Here is a 20,023-nt window from a genome sequence, read left to right on the forward strand (position 1 = left end):
TAATATGGGTATGCTACTGAGAATTATATGGGCATGCTATGGAGAATGATATGGGTATGCTGCTGAGAATAATATGAGCATACAACTGAAAATAATATGGGCATCCTATGGAGAATAATATCGGTATGCTACTGAGAATAATATGGCATGCTACTTAGAATAATATGGGTATGCTACTGAGAATATTGTGGCCATGCTACTTAGAATAATATGGGTATGCTACTGAGAATAATATGGGCATGCTACTGAGAATAATATGGGTATGCTACTGAGAATAATATGGGCATGCTACTGAGAATAATATGGGTATGCTACTGAGAATAATATGAGCAGGCAGCTGAATAATATGGGTATGCTATGGAGAATAATATGGGTATGCTGCAGAGAATAATATGAGCATACAACTGAAAATAATATGGGCATCCTATGGAGAATAATATCGGTATGCTACTGAGAATAATATGGGCATGCTACTTAGAATAATATGAGCAGGCAGCTGAATAATATGGGTATGCTATGGAGAATAATATGGGTATGCTGCAGAGAATAATATGGGTATGCTACTGAGAATAATATGGGCATGCTACTGAATAATATGGGCATGCTATGGAAAATAATATGGGTATGCTGCGGAGAATAATATGGGTATGCTACTGAGAATTATATGGGCATGCTATGGAGAATGATATGGGTATGCTGCTGAGAATAATATGAGCATACAACTGAAAATAATATGGGCATCCTATGGAGAATAATATCGGTATGCTACTGAGAATAATATGGCATGCTACTTAGAATAATATGGGTATGCTACTGAGAATATTGTGGGCATGCTACTTAGAATAATATGGGTATGCTACTGAGAATAATATGGGCATGCTACTGAGAATAATATGGGCATGCTACTGAGAATAATATGGGTATGCTACTGAGAATAATATGGGCATGCTACTGAGAATAATATGGGTATGCTACTGAGAATAATATGGGCATGCTACTGAGAATAATATGGGTATGCTACTGAGAATAATATGGGTATGCTACTGAGAATAATATGGGCATGCTACTTAGAATAATATGAGCAGGCAGCTGAATAATATGGGCATGCTATGGAGAATATTATGGGTATGCTACCGAGAATAATTTGGGTATGCTACTGAGAATAATATGGGTATGCTATGGAGAATAATATGGGTATGCTACGGAGAATAATTTGGGTATGCTACTGAGAATAATATGGGTATGCTACTGAGAATAATATGGGTATGCTACTGAATAATATGGGCATGCTATGGAGAATGATATGGGTATGCTACTGAGAATAATAAGAGCATGCTATGGAGAATAATATGGGTATGCTACGGAGAATAATATGGGTATGCTACTGAGAATAATATGGGCATGCTATGGAGAATGATATGGGTATGCTACTGAGAATAATAAGAGCATGCTATGGGGAATAATATGGGTATGCTACAGAGAATAATATGGGTATGCTAAGAAGAATAATATGGGTATGATATGGAGAGTAATATGGGCATGCTATGGAGAATAATATGGGAATGCTACTGAGAATAATATGGGTATGCTAAGAAGAAGAATATCGGTATGATGCGGAGAATAATATGGGCATGCTATGGAGAATAATATGGGCATGCTACGGAGAATAGTTTGGGCATGCTACAGAGAATAATATGGGCATGCTATGGATAATAATATTTGCAATTATTTGGAGAATAATATGAGTATGCTGCTGAGAATAATATGGGCATGCAACTGAGAATAAAATGGGCATGCAACTGAGAATAATATGGGCATACTACTGAGAATAATATGGGCATGCTATGGAGAATAATATGGGCATGCTATGGAGAATAATATGGGCATGCTATGAAGAATAATATGGGCATGCTATGGAGAATAATGTGGGCATGCTATGGAGAATAATATGGGCATGCTATGGAGAATAATGTGGGCATGCTATGGAGAATAATGTGGGCATGCTATGGAGAATAATATGGGCATGCTCTGGAGAATAATGTGGGCATGCTATGGAGAATAATATGGGCATGCTATGGAGAATAATGTGGGCATGCTGTGGAGAATAATATGGGCATGCTATGGAGAATAATATGGGCATGCTATGGAGAATAATGTGGGCATGCTATGGAGAATAATGTGGGCATGCTATGGAGAATAATATGGGCATGCTCTGGAGAATAATATGGGCATGCTATGGAGAATAATGTGGGCATGCTATGGAGAATAATGTGGGCATGCTATGGAGAATAATGTGGGCATGCTATGGAGAATAATGTGGGCATGCTATGGAGAATAATATGGGCATGCTATGGAGAATAATATGGGCATGCTATGGAGAATAATGTGGGCATGCTATGGAGAATAATATGGGCATGCTATGGAGAATAATGTGGGCATGCTATGGAGAATAATATGGGCATGCTATGGAGAATAATATGGGCATGCTCTGGAGAATAATATGGGCATGCTATGGAGAATAATGTGGGCATGCTATGGAGAATAATGTGGGCATGCTATGGATAATAATGTGGGCATGCTATGGAGAATAATGTGGGCATGCTATGGAGAATAATGTGGGCATGCTATGGAGAATAATGTGGGCATGCTATGGAGAATAATGTGGGCATGCTATGGAGAATAATATGGGTATGCTACTGAGAATTTTATGGGTTTGCTACGGATAATAATATGGCCATGCTATTGAGAATAATATGGGCATGCTACAGGGAATAATGTGGGCATGCTATGGAGAATAATGTGGGCATGCTATGGAGAATAATGTGGGCATGCTATGGAGAATAATATGGGCATGCTATGGAGAATAATATGGGTATGCTACTGAGAATTTTATGGGTTTGCTACGGATAATAATATGGCCATGCTATTGAGAATAATATGGGCATGCTACAGGGAATAATGTGGGCATGCTATGGAGAATAATGTGGGCATGCTATGGAGAATAATGTGGGCATGCTATTGAGATATTACATGCTACCAGAAGCATGATGTAATATGACTATATGTAACTGGCCACAATGCAGTAAAGGCAATAAACTCTCTCAATTAGGGGCAGTACCCCGAAACACAGTGTCTGCAAACTGAGATTCTGGTTTGGCTTTTATCCTAAGTCATGTGACAAGGCTCGTTAAAGGGTCGACATTGACTGTTAGGATTGCTACTTCCAATAGGTGGCACTAGAGTTCTAGTCCTCTTCCTCTCTGAAGAGACAATTTGCATTTAATTAGGGACAATAATTTATGTATTTTCAGATGACTGTAATAGCAACCAGTTTATAATAGTGACCAGTTTTTAGGGAATGTCACATGGAGTAGTCATAACGTAATCTGACACCTAGGTCTTTTCCCTTCAGTGGGCCAATAGACATCACAATCCCAGACCTAACGTGGATCTTCATTGGCTGATCAAGTGTTCCTTTCCCATAATAATGCAATGTAAGCAGGCTGCTAATCACCCGCTCGTTCATCAGGTGAAATGTAGGTGTAAAAGTCATTGTTTTTAGCAGATCATCATGCTGTGCAAACAGGACATGTGCTGCCGAGAACAATGACATGTGCTGCCGAAAACAATGACAACCTGAATGTGCACAGAACGATCTTTTACTGGTCACTATGTGTGCATCAGATATAAGGTCTACCTAGCTAAGCAGAATATTAAACAACCACTGATCGGCAAGAAAGTAGATGATGGACAGTCGTTTAACACCCCAAATCTGGTAGTGTAACAAGGAATCACAGTGAGATGAGTAGAAGAATAATGAACTATGTACGATGTCCGACCTCCTAATCACCTTCACTGTTCATTGAGAAACCTCATTTACCTAATGAGTTGATGGGCCGCTCTGAAATTATGAGCCAAGGACTCAGTGGGTGTGGTGTTATCAGCTCAGTATTGCCAAGTAAAGGTTGGGTGAATATCCTGGAAGTGTGGCCCCTTCATCACTGTGCAGGGAAATCTTTGAGGGGGATGCACCAATCTTAGGACAGATGAATGTTAGGAGGCTGGATCCCACCATCCCTACAATAGATCATGAACAACATTTTCCATTAAGTAACACTATTGGTTGACAGCTTTTATTTGTTAAAGGGACTCTGTCACCTGAATTTGGAGGGAACAATTTTCAGCCATAGGGGCGAGGTTTTGGGGTTTTTGATTCACCCTTTTTTTACCCGCTGGCTGCATGCTAGCTGCAATATTGGATTGAAGTTCATTCTCTGTCCTCCATAGTACACGCCTGCGCGAGGTAAGATTGCCTTGCGCAGGCGTGTACTACGGAGGACAGAGAATGAACTTCAATCCAATATTGCAGCCAGCATGCAGCCAGCGGGTAAGGAAAGGGTGAATCAAAAACCCCAAAACCTCGCCCCTATGGCTGAAAATTGTTCCCTCCAAATTCAGGTGACAGAGTCCCTTTAACAATCTATGTTAGTGCAAGTAAGCAATTAAAGTCAGATATGGTTCTGGGGAATTAAACAATGAGATTAATTGGTTTTCTTTGCAATGTTGACCATTTAGTATGTGGCTGCACTAGTGATAACATCTGATAATTTCCTCTTCTATAGATGGAGATCACAGAGGTAGTTCCCTGGCGTCGAGCTCTACTGGCCATAGGCTTCAATTTGGTGTCTCTCACTCTCTCCACCACAGCCCTTCTTAGTAGCTACTGGTGTGAGGGGACACAAAAAGTTCCTAAACCTCTTTGTGGAAATGGAAAGGCCACTAAATGCATAGTGGTTCCCATACATGTGGAGAACATCAATGCTTCTGGGCAAGACGTAGTACACTACAGCTGGGAGACGGGAGATGACAGATTTGCTTTCCGCTATTTCCACACTGGAATCTGGTATTCTTGTGAAGAAAATATTTTGGGAGCAGGTAAGAAATGCTGTTTTGTTATATATAAAACAAGATCAATGTCAATATCAGATCCTTTACATGATATACTTGCATTATGCGGAAGACTCACTGGTTTCAATGGCTACTGAGTAATTCTTTTTCACAGTAGCCGGGCATGATGATTACGGGAACATTATAGCTATACCTTGAACAGTGACAGTTCCTATACTATTAGAAGATTGATCACTTTTTTAGGAACAATTCAATTATAAACCCCAGATCATTTTAAGTGGAAAGACTTTTCTACTTTCTACTATTCTAAAGGTAGGAAGTTGAAATACCAAACTCAGATGCCATTTTTGACCAGTTGTTTGGAATGTATGCATTAGGGCAGGAGCACATGTGCGTATCTTTGGTTCGAATAAGATCCGACAAAGCACCGGATCGCACTCGGACCAATATTATGCTACGGTGTCATGCACATGTCCAATCTTTTCCTTGAACAGAATCTGCCTGCAGCATACTTGAGTTGGAGTTTGTGGCAAACAATGCACTACGCTTGGATAACACCTGAGTGCAGTGAGATTTCCTCATCCTCACAGAATGGAATCGAGAAGATGGAGACATTTTTTCTCCATCTTCTCCTCATCCTAGAGAATTGGAGCACACAGTGATCACACTCTGATCAGAGTGTGATTTGCATAATCGACCCGATTCTCTCAGATAAGGGAAAATGCAATTGTCTGCACCTGCCCTTAAATACATTTCAGAAATACTGGTCTTGTTCAAATATAAGGGCAGAGACACACTGCCGCATAATCGCATTGTAAAACTCGTACTCGCTGTCGCCACTCCTGATCTGAGCTTGACAGCTGCATAGTAATCCTTCATGCTGTCATGCTCAGGTCAGGAGAGGAGCTCGCCAGTCCATGCGATTATCGCACGAGTTATACGGCAGTGTGACTCCAGCCTAAATGTATTTCAGATATGCCTGATAAAAAATCTAAACCCCAGAATCACCATTTGGCCACTACAGTATTCTCCTGTTATATATAATCAAAACACTGGATGTACACAAAAATGATAAAATGATACCAATAAAACCTACAGCTTGACCCAGCTCCATTGGGTAAAATATAATACAGTTGCAAGTCTCAGAAAATGGCAACACACATATTTTATTTTTTACAAAGTTCTGAATTTTGCTGGAACTTAAAAAAATGTTTATGAATGTTTGTGCTTTCGAATTCACACTGTTATAGAATCAGAAGACAGTTTATGAAAGTAATGGCGATGTATTTCCTGAAGTGCCTTCTTTGATGTCTTTTTTCATTGTTTTTTGAGTGACTTTGTCACCATTATACAATGCTCAAAAAAATAAAGGACACACTAAAATCTCACATTCTAGATATCACTGAATGAAATATTCCAGTTGTAAATCTTTATTCATTACATAGTGAAATGTGTTGAGAACAATAAAACCTAAAAATGATCCACGTAAATCACAACTAATATCACACAGAGGTCTGGAGTTGGAATGATGCTCAAAATCAAAGTGGAAAATGAAGTTACAGGCTGATCCAACTTCAGTGGAAATGCCACAAGACAAGGAAATGATGCTCAGTAAAGTGTGTTGCCTCCATGTGCCTGTATGATCTCTCTACAATGCCTGGGCATGCTCCTGATGAGGCGGCGGATGGTCTCCTGAGGGATCTCCTCCCAGACCTGGACTAAAGCATCCGCCAACTCCTGGACAGTCTGCGGTGCCACGTGACTTGCTGGATGGTGTGAGACATGATGTCCCAGATGTGTTCAATCGGATTCAGGTCTGGGTAATGGGTGGGTCAGTCCATAGCTTCATCTTGCAGGAACTGCTGACACACTCCAGCCACATGAGGTCGGGCATTGTCCTGTATTACGAGGAACCCAGGGCCAACCGCACCAGCATAAGGTCTAACAAGGGGTCTGAGGATCTCATCTCGGTACCTAATGGCAGTCAGGCTACCTTATGGAGGGCTGTGTGGCCCCCAAAGAAATGTCATCCCACACCAATACTGACCCACTGCCAAACCGGTCATGCTGAAGGATGTTGCAGGCAGCAGATCGCGCTCCATGGCGTCTCCAGACTCTGTCACGTCTGTCACATGTGCTCAGTGTGAACCTGCTTTCATCTGTGAAGAGCACAGGGTGCCAGTGGCGAATTTGCCAATCCTGGTGTTCTGTGGCAAATGCCAAGAGTCCTGCACGATGTTGGGCTGTGAGCACAAGCCCCATCTGTGGACATATGGCACTCAGACCATCCTCATGGAGATGGTTTCTAACCGTTTGTGCAGACACATGCACATTTGTGGCCTGCTGGAGGTCATTTTGCAAGGCTCTGGCAGTGCTCCTCCTGTTCCTCCTTGCAAAAAAGGCGGAGGTAGTGGTCCTGTTGTTGGGTTGTTACGCTCCTACGGCCTCCTCCACGTCTTCTGGTGTACTGGCCTGTCTCCTTGTAGTGCCTCCAGCCTCTGGACACTACGCTGACAGACACAGCAAACCTTCTTGCCACAGCTCGCATTGATGTGCTATCCTGGATGAGCTGCACTACCTGAGCAACTTGTGTGGGTTATAGAGTCTTTCTCATGCTACCATGAGTGTGAAAGCACAACCAACATTCAAATGTGACCAAAACATCAGCCAGAAAGCATTGGTACTGAGATGTGGTCTGTGGTCCCCACCTGCAGAACCACTCCTTTATTGAGTGTGTCTTGATAATTGCCAATAATTTTTATCTGTTGTCTATTCCATTTGCACAACAGCATGTGAAATTGATTTTCAAACATTGTTGCTTCCTAAGTGGACAGTTTGATATCACAAAAGTTTGATTTACTTGGAGTTATATTCTGTTGTTTAAGTGTTCCCTTTATTTTTTTGAGCAGTGTATATATTTTTCATTCTATATGTAAGAAAGTGTCAGCTTCCAAGTGGAAGAAGTTTGACAATTGGTCAGATTACTTTTTTTGGCTGCATCATGGCTTTGGAAGTCTGAAGTGGATAAAAGAGGTTATAAAAGATGGACCAAATGTTCACCAAGTCGTTTTTCCATTGCCGTGCATGTGTTCATGATTTTTAACATTTATTGAGCGTTTCTTTAGGTGGGTTCCAGGCGAAATGTGCTTGAAGAAACTTTGTGTCCACATACCTTGAGTTTGGTATCAACATAAACTTACTGACCTGAAGAACCAGGTTGCCAGATTATTTTTACTGCACGGTGAATGTTATTATATTTCTTTTAAAGAAACAGTGATGGAATTTTGTTTTTTTCACCATTTCTTCACACTTTTTGTACTTTTTTTCCAGCTTATATGGTAAAATATATGGTGTCATTAAAAGTACAACTTATTTTGTAAAAAAACACACACTCATACGACTGAGTCAATGTAGAAATAAAGAAAAGTGATGACCGTTGATATAGGGGAAGGAACAAGAAAAGCACAAAACCTAAAATTACCTGGGATGGGAAGTTATTAAGGAGAAAGGCTAGGGCGACACTGGTCATATAAATCATGGTGTTGTATTTCAATCAAATAATTGTCAATGGTTTCACGTTGCGACGGGAAACCAATGTTGTCCGCTGCTATTGCAAAAAATACAACATTGTTAATTTTTGGTCAAAAGTTGGAATTAATTTATCTTCATAAGGGCTCCTTTCCACTTGCGAGGAAAACGGACGAGAGCAGTGCGATAAAAAATTGGATTGCACTCGGACCAATGTTAGTCAATAGGTGTCTTTTCATTTGCGATTTTTTTTTTCTCAGCCGAAATCGGACTGAGAAAAAAATCGCAGCATGCTGCGTATTGCTGCGATTCTCGGACGAGACTCGCCAATGCAAGTCAATGGGTGCGACAAAAAAACGCACAGCACTCGCATCATGCGAGTGCTGTCCAATTTTTACGCACCGGTGTCCTTTGAAAAGCCGGCAATTCAGCGCAGTGTACAGTAAAATCACACTGACAGGTTAGATGAGAGTAGATATATACACATAGAATAGGTATATATACATATATATATATGTCAGGGAGACACCTATATATATATTTAATGCAACGCTAGATAGCAGAAAAGCCGGTAATTCAATTGCCGGCTTTTCCTATCTCCTTCACAAACCCGACATGATATGAGACCTGGTTTACATACAGTAAACCATCTCATATCCCCTTTGTTTTGCATATTCAACACTACTAATGTTAGCAGTGTGTATGTACAAAATTTGGGCGCTCTAGCTATTAAATTTAAGGGTTAAATCGGGGAAAAAATTGGCGTGGGCTCCCGCGCAATTTTCTCCGCCAGAGTGGTAAAGCCTGTGACTGAGGGCAGATATTAATAGCCTGGAGAAGGTCTATGGTTATTGCCCCCCCCCCCCTGGCTAAAAACATCTGTCCCCAGCCACCCCAGAAAAGGCACATCTGGAAGATGCGCCTATTCTGGCACTTGGCCACTCTCTTCCCATTCCCGCGTAGCGGTGGGATATGGGGTAATGAAGGGTTAATGTCACCTTGCTATTGTAAGGTGACATTAAGCCAGGTTAATAATGGAGAGGCTACAATTATGACACCTATCCATTATTAATCCAATTGTATGAAATGGTTAAAAAACACACACACACATTATTACAAAGTATTTTAATGAAATAAATACACAGATTATTGTAATATTTTATTATACTGGTAATCCACCTGAAGACCCTCGTTCTGTAAAAAAGATAAAATAAAAAAAAAACAATATCCCATACCTTCCGATGATCAGTCTCGTCCCACGCTGTAAATCCATCTGAAGGGGTTAACTAACTTTACAAGCAGGAGCTCTGCTAATGCAGCTGTGCTCCTGCCTGTAAAACCCTGGCGAATGAATGGAATGTAGGTGAATGACCTGTAGTTACCTCGAGTTGCGGTGATGCGCCCTCTGCTGGATGTCCTCATATGAACTCGAGCGTGGGAAAATATTCTGAAAAGTTCCCAGGCTCGAGTTCAAGACTACCTCTTGAAGCTCATCAAGAGAATGCCAAGAGTGTGCAAAGGAGTTGCAGCGCCCCAGAGTCCTGGTCGTTGCAGTAATGTCGCTCTGCCACTAAGGGGAGTGATGTTATGTCTGATTGCACTAAAGGAGTTCACCTGATCAGGTATCACATGTTGTGAATTCTGTTGTCGGGCTCCCTCCTGTGGTCATGAATGGTACTTCGGCTGGTTCTGTCCATGGACTTCCTCTGGTGGGTGTTTCTGAGTTTCCTTCCTCAGGTGACGAGGTTAATTCGTTAGCTGGCTGCTCTATTTAACTCCACTTAGATCTTTGCTCCATGCCACCTGTCAATGTTCCAGTATTGGTCTAGTTTACTCCTGGATCGTTCTTGTGACCTGTCTTCCCAACAGAAGCTAAGTTCCTGTTTGTTTTTCTTTGGTTTGCTATTTTTCTGTCCAGCTTGCTATTTTTATTGCCGTCTTGCTTGCTGGAAGCTCTGGGACGCAGAGGGAGCGCCTCCGCACCGTGAGTCGGTGCGGAGGGTCTTTTTGCGCCCTCTGCGTGGTCTTTTTGTAGGTTTTTGTGCTGACCGCACAGCAGCCTTTCCTATCCTCGGTCTGTTCAGTAAGTCGGGCCTCACTTTGCTAAATCTATTTCATCTCTGTGTTTGTATTTTCATCTTTACTCACAGTCATTATATGTGGGGGGCTGCCTATTCCTTTGGGGAATTTCTCTGAGGCAAGGTAGGCTTTATTTTTCTATCTTTAGGGCTAGCTAGTTCCTTAGGCTGTGCCGAGTTGCATAGGGAGCGTTAGGCGCAATCCACGGCTATTTCTAGTGTGTTTGATAGGATTAGGGATTGCGGTCAGCAGAGTTCCCACGTCCCAGAGCTCGTCCTTATTATCAGTAACTATCAGGTCATTCCTTGTGCTCTTAACCTCCAGGTCCATTATTGTCCTGACCACCAGGTCATAACAGTACAGGTGGCCATAAGTACTAATGCATCTCAATAGAGGGATAAGAGAAGTTCTGAGACCATTTTTTTTTCTTTGCACTGTGTTTTGTCTCTCTTTTCCCCTTTACCTCTGGGTGGTTCAGGACACAGGTGTAAACATGGACATTCAAGGTCAGTCCTCTTGGATGGATAATCTCACTACAAGGGTACAAAACATTCAAGATTTTGTGGTTCAGAATCCGATGTTAGAGCCTAGGATTCCTATTCCTGATTTGTTTTTTGGTGATAGATCTTAGTTCTTGAATTTCAAAAATAATTGTAAATTGTTTCTTGCCTTGAAACCTTGCTCCTCAGGTGACCCTGTTCAACAAGTAAGGATCATTATTTCTTTGTTACGTGGTGACCCTCAAGACTGGGCATTTTCCCTTGTGCCAGGAGATCCGGCATTGCGTGATGTTGATGCGTTTTTCCTGGCGCTTGGATTGCTTTATGACGAACCTAATTCAGTGGATCAGGCAGAGAAAATCTTGCTGGCTCTGTGTCAGGGTCAGGATGAAGCGGAGATATATTGTCAGAAGTTTAGAAAGTGGTCTGTGCTCACTCAGTGGAATGACTGTGCCCTGGCAGCAATCTTCAGAAAGGGTCTCTCTGAAGCCCTTAAGGATGTCATGGTGGGATTTCCCATGCCTGCTGGTCTGAATGAGTCTATGTCTTTGGCCATTCAGATCGATCGACGCTTGCGTGAGCGTAAAGCTGTGCACCATTTGGCGGTACTATCTGAGCATGGGCCAGAGCCCATGCAATGTGATAGGACTTTGACCAGAGCTGAACGGCAAGAACACAGACGTCGGAATGGGCTATGTTTTTACTGTGGTGATTCCACTCATGCTATCTCCGATTGTCCTAAGCGCACTAAGCGGTTCGCTAGGTCTGCCACCATTGGTATGGTACAGTCTAAATTTCTATTGTCCATTACTCTGATTTGCTCTTTGTCATCCTATTCTGTTATGGCATTTGTGGATTCAGGCGCTGCCCTGAATTTGATGGACTTGGAGTTTGCCAGGCGCTGTGGTTTTTCCTTGGAGCCCTTGCAGTATCCTATTCCATTGAGAGGAATTGATGCTACGCCTTTGGCCAAGAATAAGCCTCAGTACTGGACCCAATTGACCATGTGCATGGCTCCTGCACATCAGGAGGATATCCGGTTTCTGGTGTTGCATAATCTGCATGATGTGGTCGTTTTGGGGTTGCCATGGCTACAGGTTCATAATCCAGTATTGGACTGGAAATCAATGTCTGTGTCCAGCTGGGGTTGCCAGGGGGTACATGGTGATGTTCCATTTTTGTCTATTTCATCTTCCACTCCTTCTGAAGTTCCAGAGTTTTTGTCGGATTATCGGGATGTATTTGATGAGCCCAAAGCCAGTGCCCTACCTCCTCATAGGGATTGCGATTGTGCAAATAATTTGATTCCTGGTAGTAAGTTTCCTAAGGGTCGATTGTTCAATTTATCTGTGCCAGAACACGCCGCTATGCGGAGTTATATAAAGGAATCCTTGGAGAAAGGCCATATTCGCCCGTCGTCATCACCGTTAGGAGCAGGGTTCTTTTTTGTGGCCAAGAAGGATGGTTCTTTGAGACCTTGTATTGATTACCGCCTTCTTAATAAGATCACAGTCAAATTTCAGTATCCTTTGCCGTTGCTCTCTGATTTGTTTGCTCGTATTAAAGGGGCTAGTTAGTTCACCAAGATAGATCTTCGAGGGGCGTATAATCTTGTGCGTATTAAACAAGGCGATGAATGGAAAACAGCATTTAATACGCCCGAGGGCCATTTTGAGTACCTGGTTATGCCATTCGGGCTTTCCAATGCTCCATCAGTATTTCAGTCCTTTATGCGAGAGTACCTGGATAAATTCCTGATTGTGTATTTGGATGATATTTTGGTCTTTTCGGATGATTGGGAGTCTCATGTGAAGCAGGTCAGAATGGTGTTCCAGGTCCTTCGTGCGAATTCCTTGTTTGTGAAGGGGTCAAAGTGTCTCTTTGGAGTTCAGAAGGTTTAATTTTTGGGGTTCATTTTTTCCCCTTCTACTATCGAGATGGACCCTGTTAAAGTCCAGGCCATTTACGATTGGACTCAGCCGACATCTGTGAAGAGCCTGCAAAAGTTCCTGGGCTTTGCTAATTTTTATCGGCGCTTCATCGCTAATTTTTCTAGTGTTGCTAAACCGTTGACTGATTTGACCAAGAAGGGTGCTGATGTGGTCAATTGGTCTTCTGTAGTTGTGGAGGCTTTTCAGGAGTTGAAGCGTCGTTTTTCTTCTGCCCCTGTGTTGTGCCAGCCAGATGTTTCGCTCCCGTTTCAGGTTGAGGCTGATGCTTCTGAGATTGGAGCAGGGGCTGTTTTGTCGCAAAGAAGTTCTGATGGCTCGGTGATGAAGCCATGTGCTTTCTTTTCTAAAAAGTTTTCGCCTGCTGAGCGTAATTATGATGTTGGTAATCGTGAGTTGTTGGCCATGAAGTGGGCATTCGAGGAGTGGCGTCATTGGCTTGAAGGAGCCAAGCATCGCGTGGTGGTCTTAACAGATCACAAGAATTTGACTTATCTTGAGTCTGCCAAACGGTTGAATCCGAGACAGGCTCGATGGTCATTATTTTTCTCCCGTTTTGATTTTGTGGTTTCGTACCCTCCGGGCTCTAAGAATGTGAAGGCTGATGCCCTGTCAAGGAGTTTTGTGCCTGACTCTCCGGGTGTTCCTAAGCCGGCGGGTATTCTCAAAGAGGGGGTAATTTTGTCTGCCATCTCCCCTGATTTGCGGCGGGTGCTGCAAAAATTTCAGGCTGATAGACCTGACCGTTGCCCAGCGGAGAAACTGTTTGTCCCTGATAGATGGACTAGTAGAGTTATCTCTGAGATTCATTGTTCAGTGTTGGCTGGACATCCTGGAATCTTTGGTACCAGAGATTTGGTGGCTAGATCCTTTTGGTGGCCGTCTTTGTCACGGGATGTGCGTTCTTTTGTGCAGTCCTGTGGGACTTGTGCTCGGGCTAAGCCCTGCTGTTCTCGTGCCAGTGGGTTGCTTTTGCCCTTGCCGGTCCCGAAGAGGCCCTGGACGCATATTTCTATGGATTTTATTTCGCATCTCCCCGTCTCTCAAAAGATGTCGGTCATTTGGGTGGTTTGTGATCGCTTTTCTAAAATGGTCCATTTGGTACCTTTGTCTAAATTGCCTTCCTCCTCTGATTTGGTGCCATTATTTTTCCAGCATGTGGTTCGTTTACATGGTATCCCGGAGAACATCGTTTCTGACAGAGGTTCCCAGTTTGTTTCGTGGTTTTGGCAATCCTTTTGTGCTAGGATGGGCATTGATTTGTCTTTTTCCTCGGCTTTCCATCCTCAGACAAATGGCCAAACCGAACGAACTAATCAGACTTTGGAAACATATCTGAGATGCTTTGTTTCTGCTGATCAGGATGATTGGGTGTCCTTTTTGCCGTTGGCTGAGTTCGCCCTTAATAATCGGGCCAGCTCGGCTACTTGGGTTTCGCCGTTTTTCTGCAATTCTGGTTTCCATCCTCGTTTCTCTTCAGGGCAGGTTGAGTCTTCGGACTGTCCTGGTGTAGATACTGTGGTGGATAGGTTGCAGCAGATTTGGACTCATGTGGTGGACAATTTGACATTGTCCCAGGAGAAGGCTCAACGTTTCGCTAACCGCCGGCGCTGTGTGGGTCCCCGACTTCGCGTTGGGGATTTGGTTTGGTTGTCGTCTCGTTATGTTCCTATGAAGGTTTCCTCTCCTAAGTTTAAGCCTCCTTTCATTGGTCCGTATAAGATTTCTGAGGTTATCAATCCTGTGCCATTTCGTTTGGCCCTTCCTGCTTCTTTTGCCATCCATAATGTGTTCCATAGGTCGTTATTGTAGAGATACGTGGCGCCTGTGGTTCCATCCGTTGATCCTCCTGCCCCGGTATTGGTTGAGGGGGAGTTGGAGTATGTGGTGGAGAAGATTTTGGAATATCGTATTTCGAGACGGAAACTCCAGTACCTGGTCAAGTGGAAGGGTTATGGTCAGGAAGATAATTCCTGGGTTTTTGCCTCTGATGTTCATGCTGCCAATCTGGTTTGTGCCTTTCATTTGGCTCATCCTGGTCGGCCTGGGGGCTCTGGTGAGGGTTCGGTGACCCCTCCTCAAGGGGGGGTACTGTTGTGAATTCTGTTGTCGGGCTCCCTCCTGTGGTCATGAATGGTACTTCGGCTGGTTCTGTCCATGGACTTCCTCTGGTGGGTGTTTCTGAGTTTCCTTCCTCAGGCGACGAGGTTAATTCGTTAGCTGGCTGCTCTATTTAACTCCACTTAGATCTTTGCTCCATGCCACCTGTCAATGTTCCAGTATTGGTCTAGTTTACTCCTGGATCGTTCTTGTGACCTGTCTTCCCAACAGAAGCTAAGTTCCTGTTTGTTTTTCTTTGGTTTGCTATTTTTCTGTCCAGCTTGCTATTTTTATTGCCGTCTTGCTTGCTGGAAGCTCTGGGACGCAGAGGGAGCGCCTCCGCACCGTGAGTCGGTGCGGAGGGTCTTTTTGCTCCCTCTGCGTGGTCTTTTTGTAGGTTTTTGTGCTGACCGCACAGCAGCCTTTCCTATCCTCGGTCTGTTCAGTAAGTCGGGCCTCACTTTGCTAAATCTATTTCATCTCTGCGTTTGTATTTTCATCTTTACTCACAGTCATTATATGTGGGGGGCTGCCTATTCCTTTGGGGAATTTCTCTGAGGCAAGGTAGGCTTTATTTTTCTATCTTTAGGGCTAGCTAGTTCCTTAGGCTGTGCCGAGTTGCATAGGAAGCGTTAGGCGCAATCCACGGCTATTTCTAGTGTGTTTGATAGGATTAGGGATTGCGGTCAGCAGAGTTCCCACGTCCCAGAGCTCGTCCTTATTATCAGTAACTATCAGGTCATTCCGTGTGCTCTTAACCTCCAGGTCCATTATTGTCCTGACCACCAGGTTATAACAATTACAGTCACATATTACACTTCACACTCCGGCCACCAGGGGGAGCAAAAGGCACTATGTATTTGGCCACTCCTCACACTCTGTTAAAACTGGGGGTTGGATAGGAAGTCAGGAGAAAGCAGCCTGGGAGAGCTCCAGGGAGGACCTGTCAGAAGTGGGTTCCTGGTAGGTACCTAGCAGAAAGTACAGATTGTTACTGAGCCGCGCCTGCATTACCTTGCGGCGGCATCTTAAGAAAGGAAGCGAAGCGAAGTATATTGTGGAGAAGTGAGAAACGGGATCAGAGTACGAAGGAGATAGAACCAGAAGGAGTCGTGCCCCTAAGACTGCGGCAACATCCTTCTGAGGCGCGTAGCTGGTGGCCGGAAAACCGAGGAAGTAACAGACTCCACGCATTACTTCAAACAGCAGCGGGACAGTTAGTTGGCTGTCTGACCTAAATCACCTGAACAGACATAGGATGCAATCGTGGGAGAGGGGTGTCGCTAGGGTCCCAGAATAACTCCAGGCCTACCTGTCATACGGGTGCTTCCTAGCCATATCATACTGGGGGACGGAGAGAGAGAAAGAACTGATATGAGAGTTGTGAGGACTATCCCGTGGTGCTCAGCAGGGAAGTACTACAACACACAGGCGCTAGAAGGTAGACACTGATTTCCACCTGCAAAGGGAACTCTGGATGTGCCTTCGGACCGGCCGGTCTCAGCCAGCCCTGTTACCAGTGCTCTGGATTGCGGACCCCGGAGCCTTCAGTAAAAAGGTAAAAAGACTGCAACCCTGCGTCCTTGTTATTCCTCGCATCTTGCACCACGCACCATCACCTTTCATTGGACGCCCCTTAGCAGGGTTACGGACCGGGTCTAGCCAACGTGACAACCCAGGACCGAGTACCCCGCGGCCCTGCGTCTGGGGGCGCTTCACAGTCATCAAAGCAAAACGTGGCCTCTTTGAAGAACCTAGAATATAAGACATAATTTCAGTTGTTTCACACTTTTTTGTTAAGTATATAATTCCACATGTGTTAATTCATACTTTTGATGCCTTCAGTGTGAATGTACAATTTTCCTAGTCATGAAAATACAGAAAAATCTTTAAATGAGGTGTGTCCAAACTTTTGGTCTGTACTGTATGTAGTATGTAGTATATATGTAGTATGTATGTAGTATGTATGTATGTATGTAGTATGTATTTATGTAGTATGCATGTAGTATGTAGTATGTATGCATGTAGTATGTATGTATGCATGTAGTATGTAGTATGTATGTATGTATGTAGTATGTTGAATGTATGCAGTATGTTGTATGTATGTATGTATGTATTGCAGCAGGCATAGCCTGATGGGACTTGTAGTCCCATCAGACGATGCCTGCACACCCGCACAGACCCCGGCAGGCCACCCAGACCCCAGAGAGGCCCGTACAGACCCCCGGCAGGCTGCACAGACCCCCAGCAGGCCGCACAGACCCCAGAAAGGCCCGTACAGACCCCCGGTAGGCCACACAGACCCCCGACAGGCTGCACAGACCCCAGAGAGACCCGTACAGACCCCCGGCAAGCCGCACAGACACCCGAGAGGCCCGTACAGATCCCCGGCAGGCCACACAGACCCCAGAGAGGCCCATACAGACCCCCGGCAGGCCGCACAGACCCCCGGCAGGTCGCACAGACCCCCTTAGAGGCCTGTACAGATCCTCGGCAAGCAGCACAGACCCCAGAGAGGCCCGTACAGACCCCCTGCAGGCCGTACAGACCCCCGGCAGGCCGCACAGACCCCCCGAGAGGCCCGTACAGATCCCCGGCAGGCCGCACAGACCCCCGGCCGGCCGCACAAACCCCCGGCTGGCCGCACAAACCCCTGAGAGGCCCGTACAGACCCCCGGCAGGCCACACAGACCCCCAAAAGGCCCGTACAGCTCCCCAGCAGGCCTGCACAGACCTCAGGCAGGCCCGCACAGACCCCCGGCAGGCCCGCACAGACCCCCCATGGTCCCACACATTCACGCAGTCTCCACCCACGCACCGCCCACACTCTTTCCCCCTCCAGAACAGGATGTCAAGGACAGAAAGGGCTTATTTTAATTCCGATATTTGTGTCCCATTGACTTGCATTAGTATCGGTATCGGCAATATCCGATATTTTTGGGATATCGGCCGATCAAATCCGATACCGATATTTCCGAATATCGGAAGGTATCGCTCAACACTAGTCATTAGACAACACTCCTCCTCATTACAGAGATGCACATCACCTGATTTACTTCACCTGTAGTTGGTTCTCAAGCTTGAACAGCTTGGAGTAGGACAACATGTATAAAAAGTATCATGTGATCAAAATACAACTTGCCTAATAATTCTGCACACAGTGTTATTTGAGATCCATTGCTGGGATAATTTTGGCTCAGGGATCTCAGTCTGGATTTGGAGAAATAGCAGATAGTGAAAGGATAGTGAAAGGCTGGACACCTTGTAAAGCATGGATTGAGTGACTCCCTGCCCTGAGGCCTAGCAAGAAGTCTGGAATTCTTAGTTTAGTGTTCTGTGTAATCTGTGTACTCAAAAGGGTATTGACAAGCCCATTAAATTCATAGAAGATTAGCCAAGTGTAAAGGTACAGTCACACTTAGCGACGCTGCAGCGATACCGACAACGATCCGGATCGCTGCAGCGTCGCTGTTTGGTCGCTGGAGAGCTGTCACACAGACAGCTCTCCAGCGACCAACGATGCCGGTAACCAGGGTAAACATCGGGTAACTAAGCGCAGGGCCGCGCTTAGTAACCCGATGTTTACCCTGGTTACCATCCTAAAAGTAAAAAAAACAAACACTACATACTTACCTACAGCCGTCTGTCCTCCAGCGCTGTGCTCTGCTCTCCTCCTGTACTGTCTGTGTGAGCACAGCGGCCGGAAAGCAGAGCGGTGACGTCACCGCTCTGCTTTCCGGCTGACCGACGCTCACAGCCAGTACAGGAGGAGTGCAGAGCACAGCGCTGGAGGACAGACGGCTGTAGGTAAGTATGTAGTGTTTGTTTTTTTTACTTTTAGGATGGTAACCAGGGTAAACATCGGGTTACTAAGCGCGGCCCTGCGCTTAGTTACCCGATGTTTACCCTGGTTACCAGTGAAGACATCGCTGAATCGGTGTCACACACGCCGATTCAGCGATGTCTGCGGGGAGTCCAGCGACCAAATAAAGTTCTGGACTTTCTTCCCCGACCAGCAACAGCACAGCAGGGGCCTGATCGCTGCTGTGTGTCAAACTGAACGATATCGCTAGCCAGGACGCTGCAACGTCACGGATCGCTAGCGATATCGTCTAGTGTGACGGTACCTTTAGAGAATAATCTCTCCTCCTGTAAACATTGAAATTTCAAGTACTGCATCATAAATTACAAGACAAATTTAATCAGTGTTAAAGAGTAAATAAACTTTTGTACATTGCTTATATTTTATAGGCTCTTTATTCCCTCCAATGACAGAGTCCCAGTTTTTAATATTTTACGTGATAAAAAATTGGAATGTCCCTATAATAGTGATTTTGAGAACAGTAATTCTGAGAATGTTTTTTCATGATGAAACCCCACACAGTTTTAAGCGTGCCCTAAAAATGCATTTGTTCAGACTGGCCTACCACCTCAACGCATTAACCTAAATATCCCTGTGTGGCCCATTAAAAAAAAACAAACAAAAAAAAACCCTTAAACCATAATCAGGTTCCTCACATCATGTTCTCATACACTTCATGCAGTTAATAGCCTCTGTGTCCGCACTGTTACATACTTAGGCAGTTAACTGGTTCATGCAGCTTTGCATCAACACCCGATCCTTACACTATGGCCGGTCCGAACAACGAAAGCAATTATTACCATCCACCTCCTGTGTCTCGCTTTTTCCTGCAGATTGTAAGCTTGCGAGCAGGGCCCTCACTCCTCTTGGTATCTACCATATTTTGAACTGTGATTTCTGTTATGATGTAATGTCTATTGTCTGTATAAATCCCCTCTATAATTTGTAAAGCGCTGCGGAATATGTTGGCGCTCTATAAATAAAATTATTATTATTATTATTATTCTTGCTCAATCAGTGCTTGGGGTTTATTACAGTTTCTGTGGTTTCTTTTGTAAACTGTTTTTTTGAGGATTATTTATTATGCTTTGCTTATA

General features: G+C 44.4%; 1 protein-coding gene across 2 annotated transcripts in view; it reads left to right on the forward strand.

Moving 5' to 3' along the window:
• GSG1 (germ cell associated 1) overlaps window positions 1-20,023 on the forward strand; it is an 89,324-nt gene that overhangs the window by 3,661 nt on the left and 65,640 nt on the right. For both annotated transcript variants that reach the window (XM_069737059.1, XM_069737058.1), the window contains exon 2: window positions 4,623-4,935. In XM_069737059.1, coding sequence (XP_069593160.1) covers window positions 4,623-4,935 — 313 coding nt within the window. The remainder of the gene's footprint in view (window positions 1-4,622; window positions 4,936-20,023) is intronic.

This window comes from Ranitomeya imitator, chromosome 8 (genome assembly GCF_032444005.1).
Source record: "Ranitomeya imitator isolate aRanImi1 chromosome 8, aRanImi1.pri, whole genome shotgun sequence".
NCBI classification, from domain to species: domain Eukaryota; kingdom Metazoa; phylum Chordata; class Amphibia; order Anura; family Dendrobatidae; genus Ranitomeya; species Ranitomeya imitator.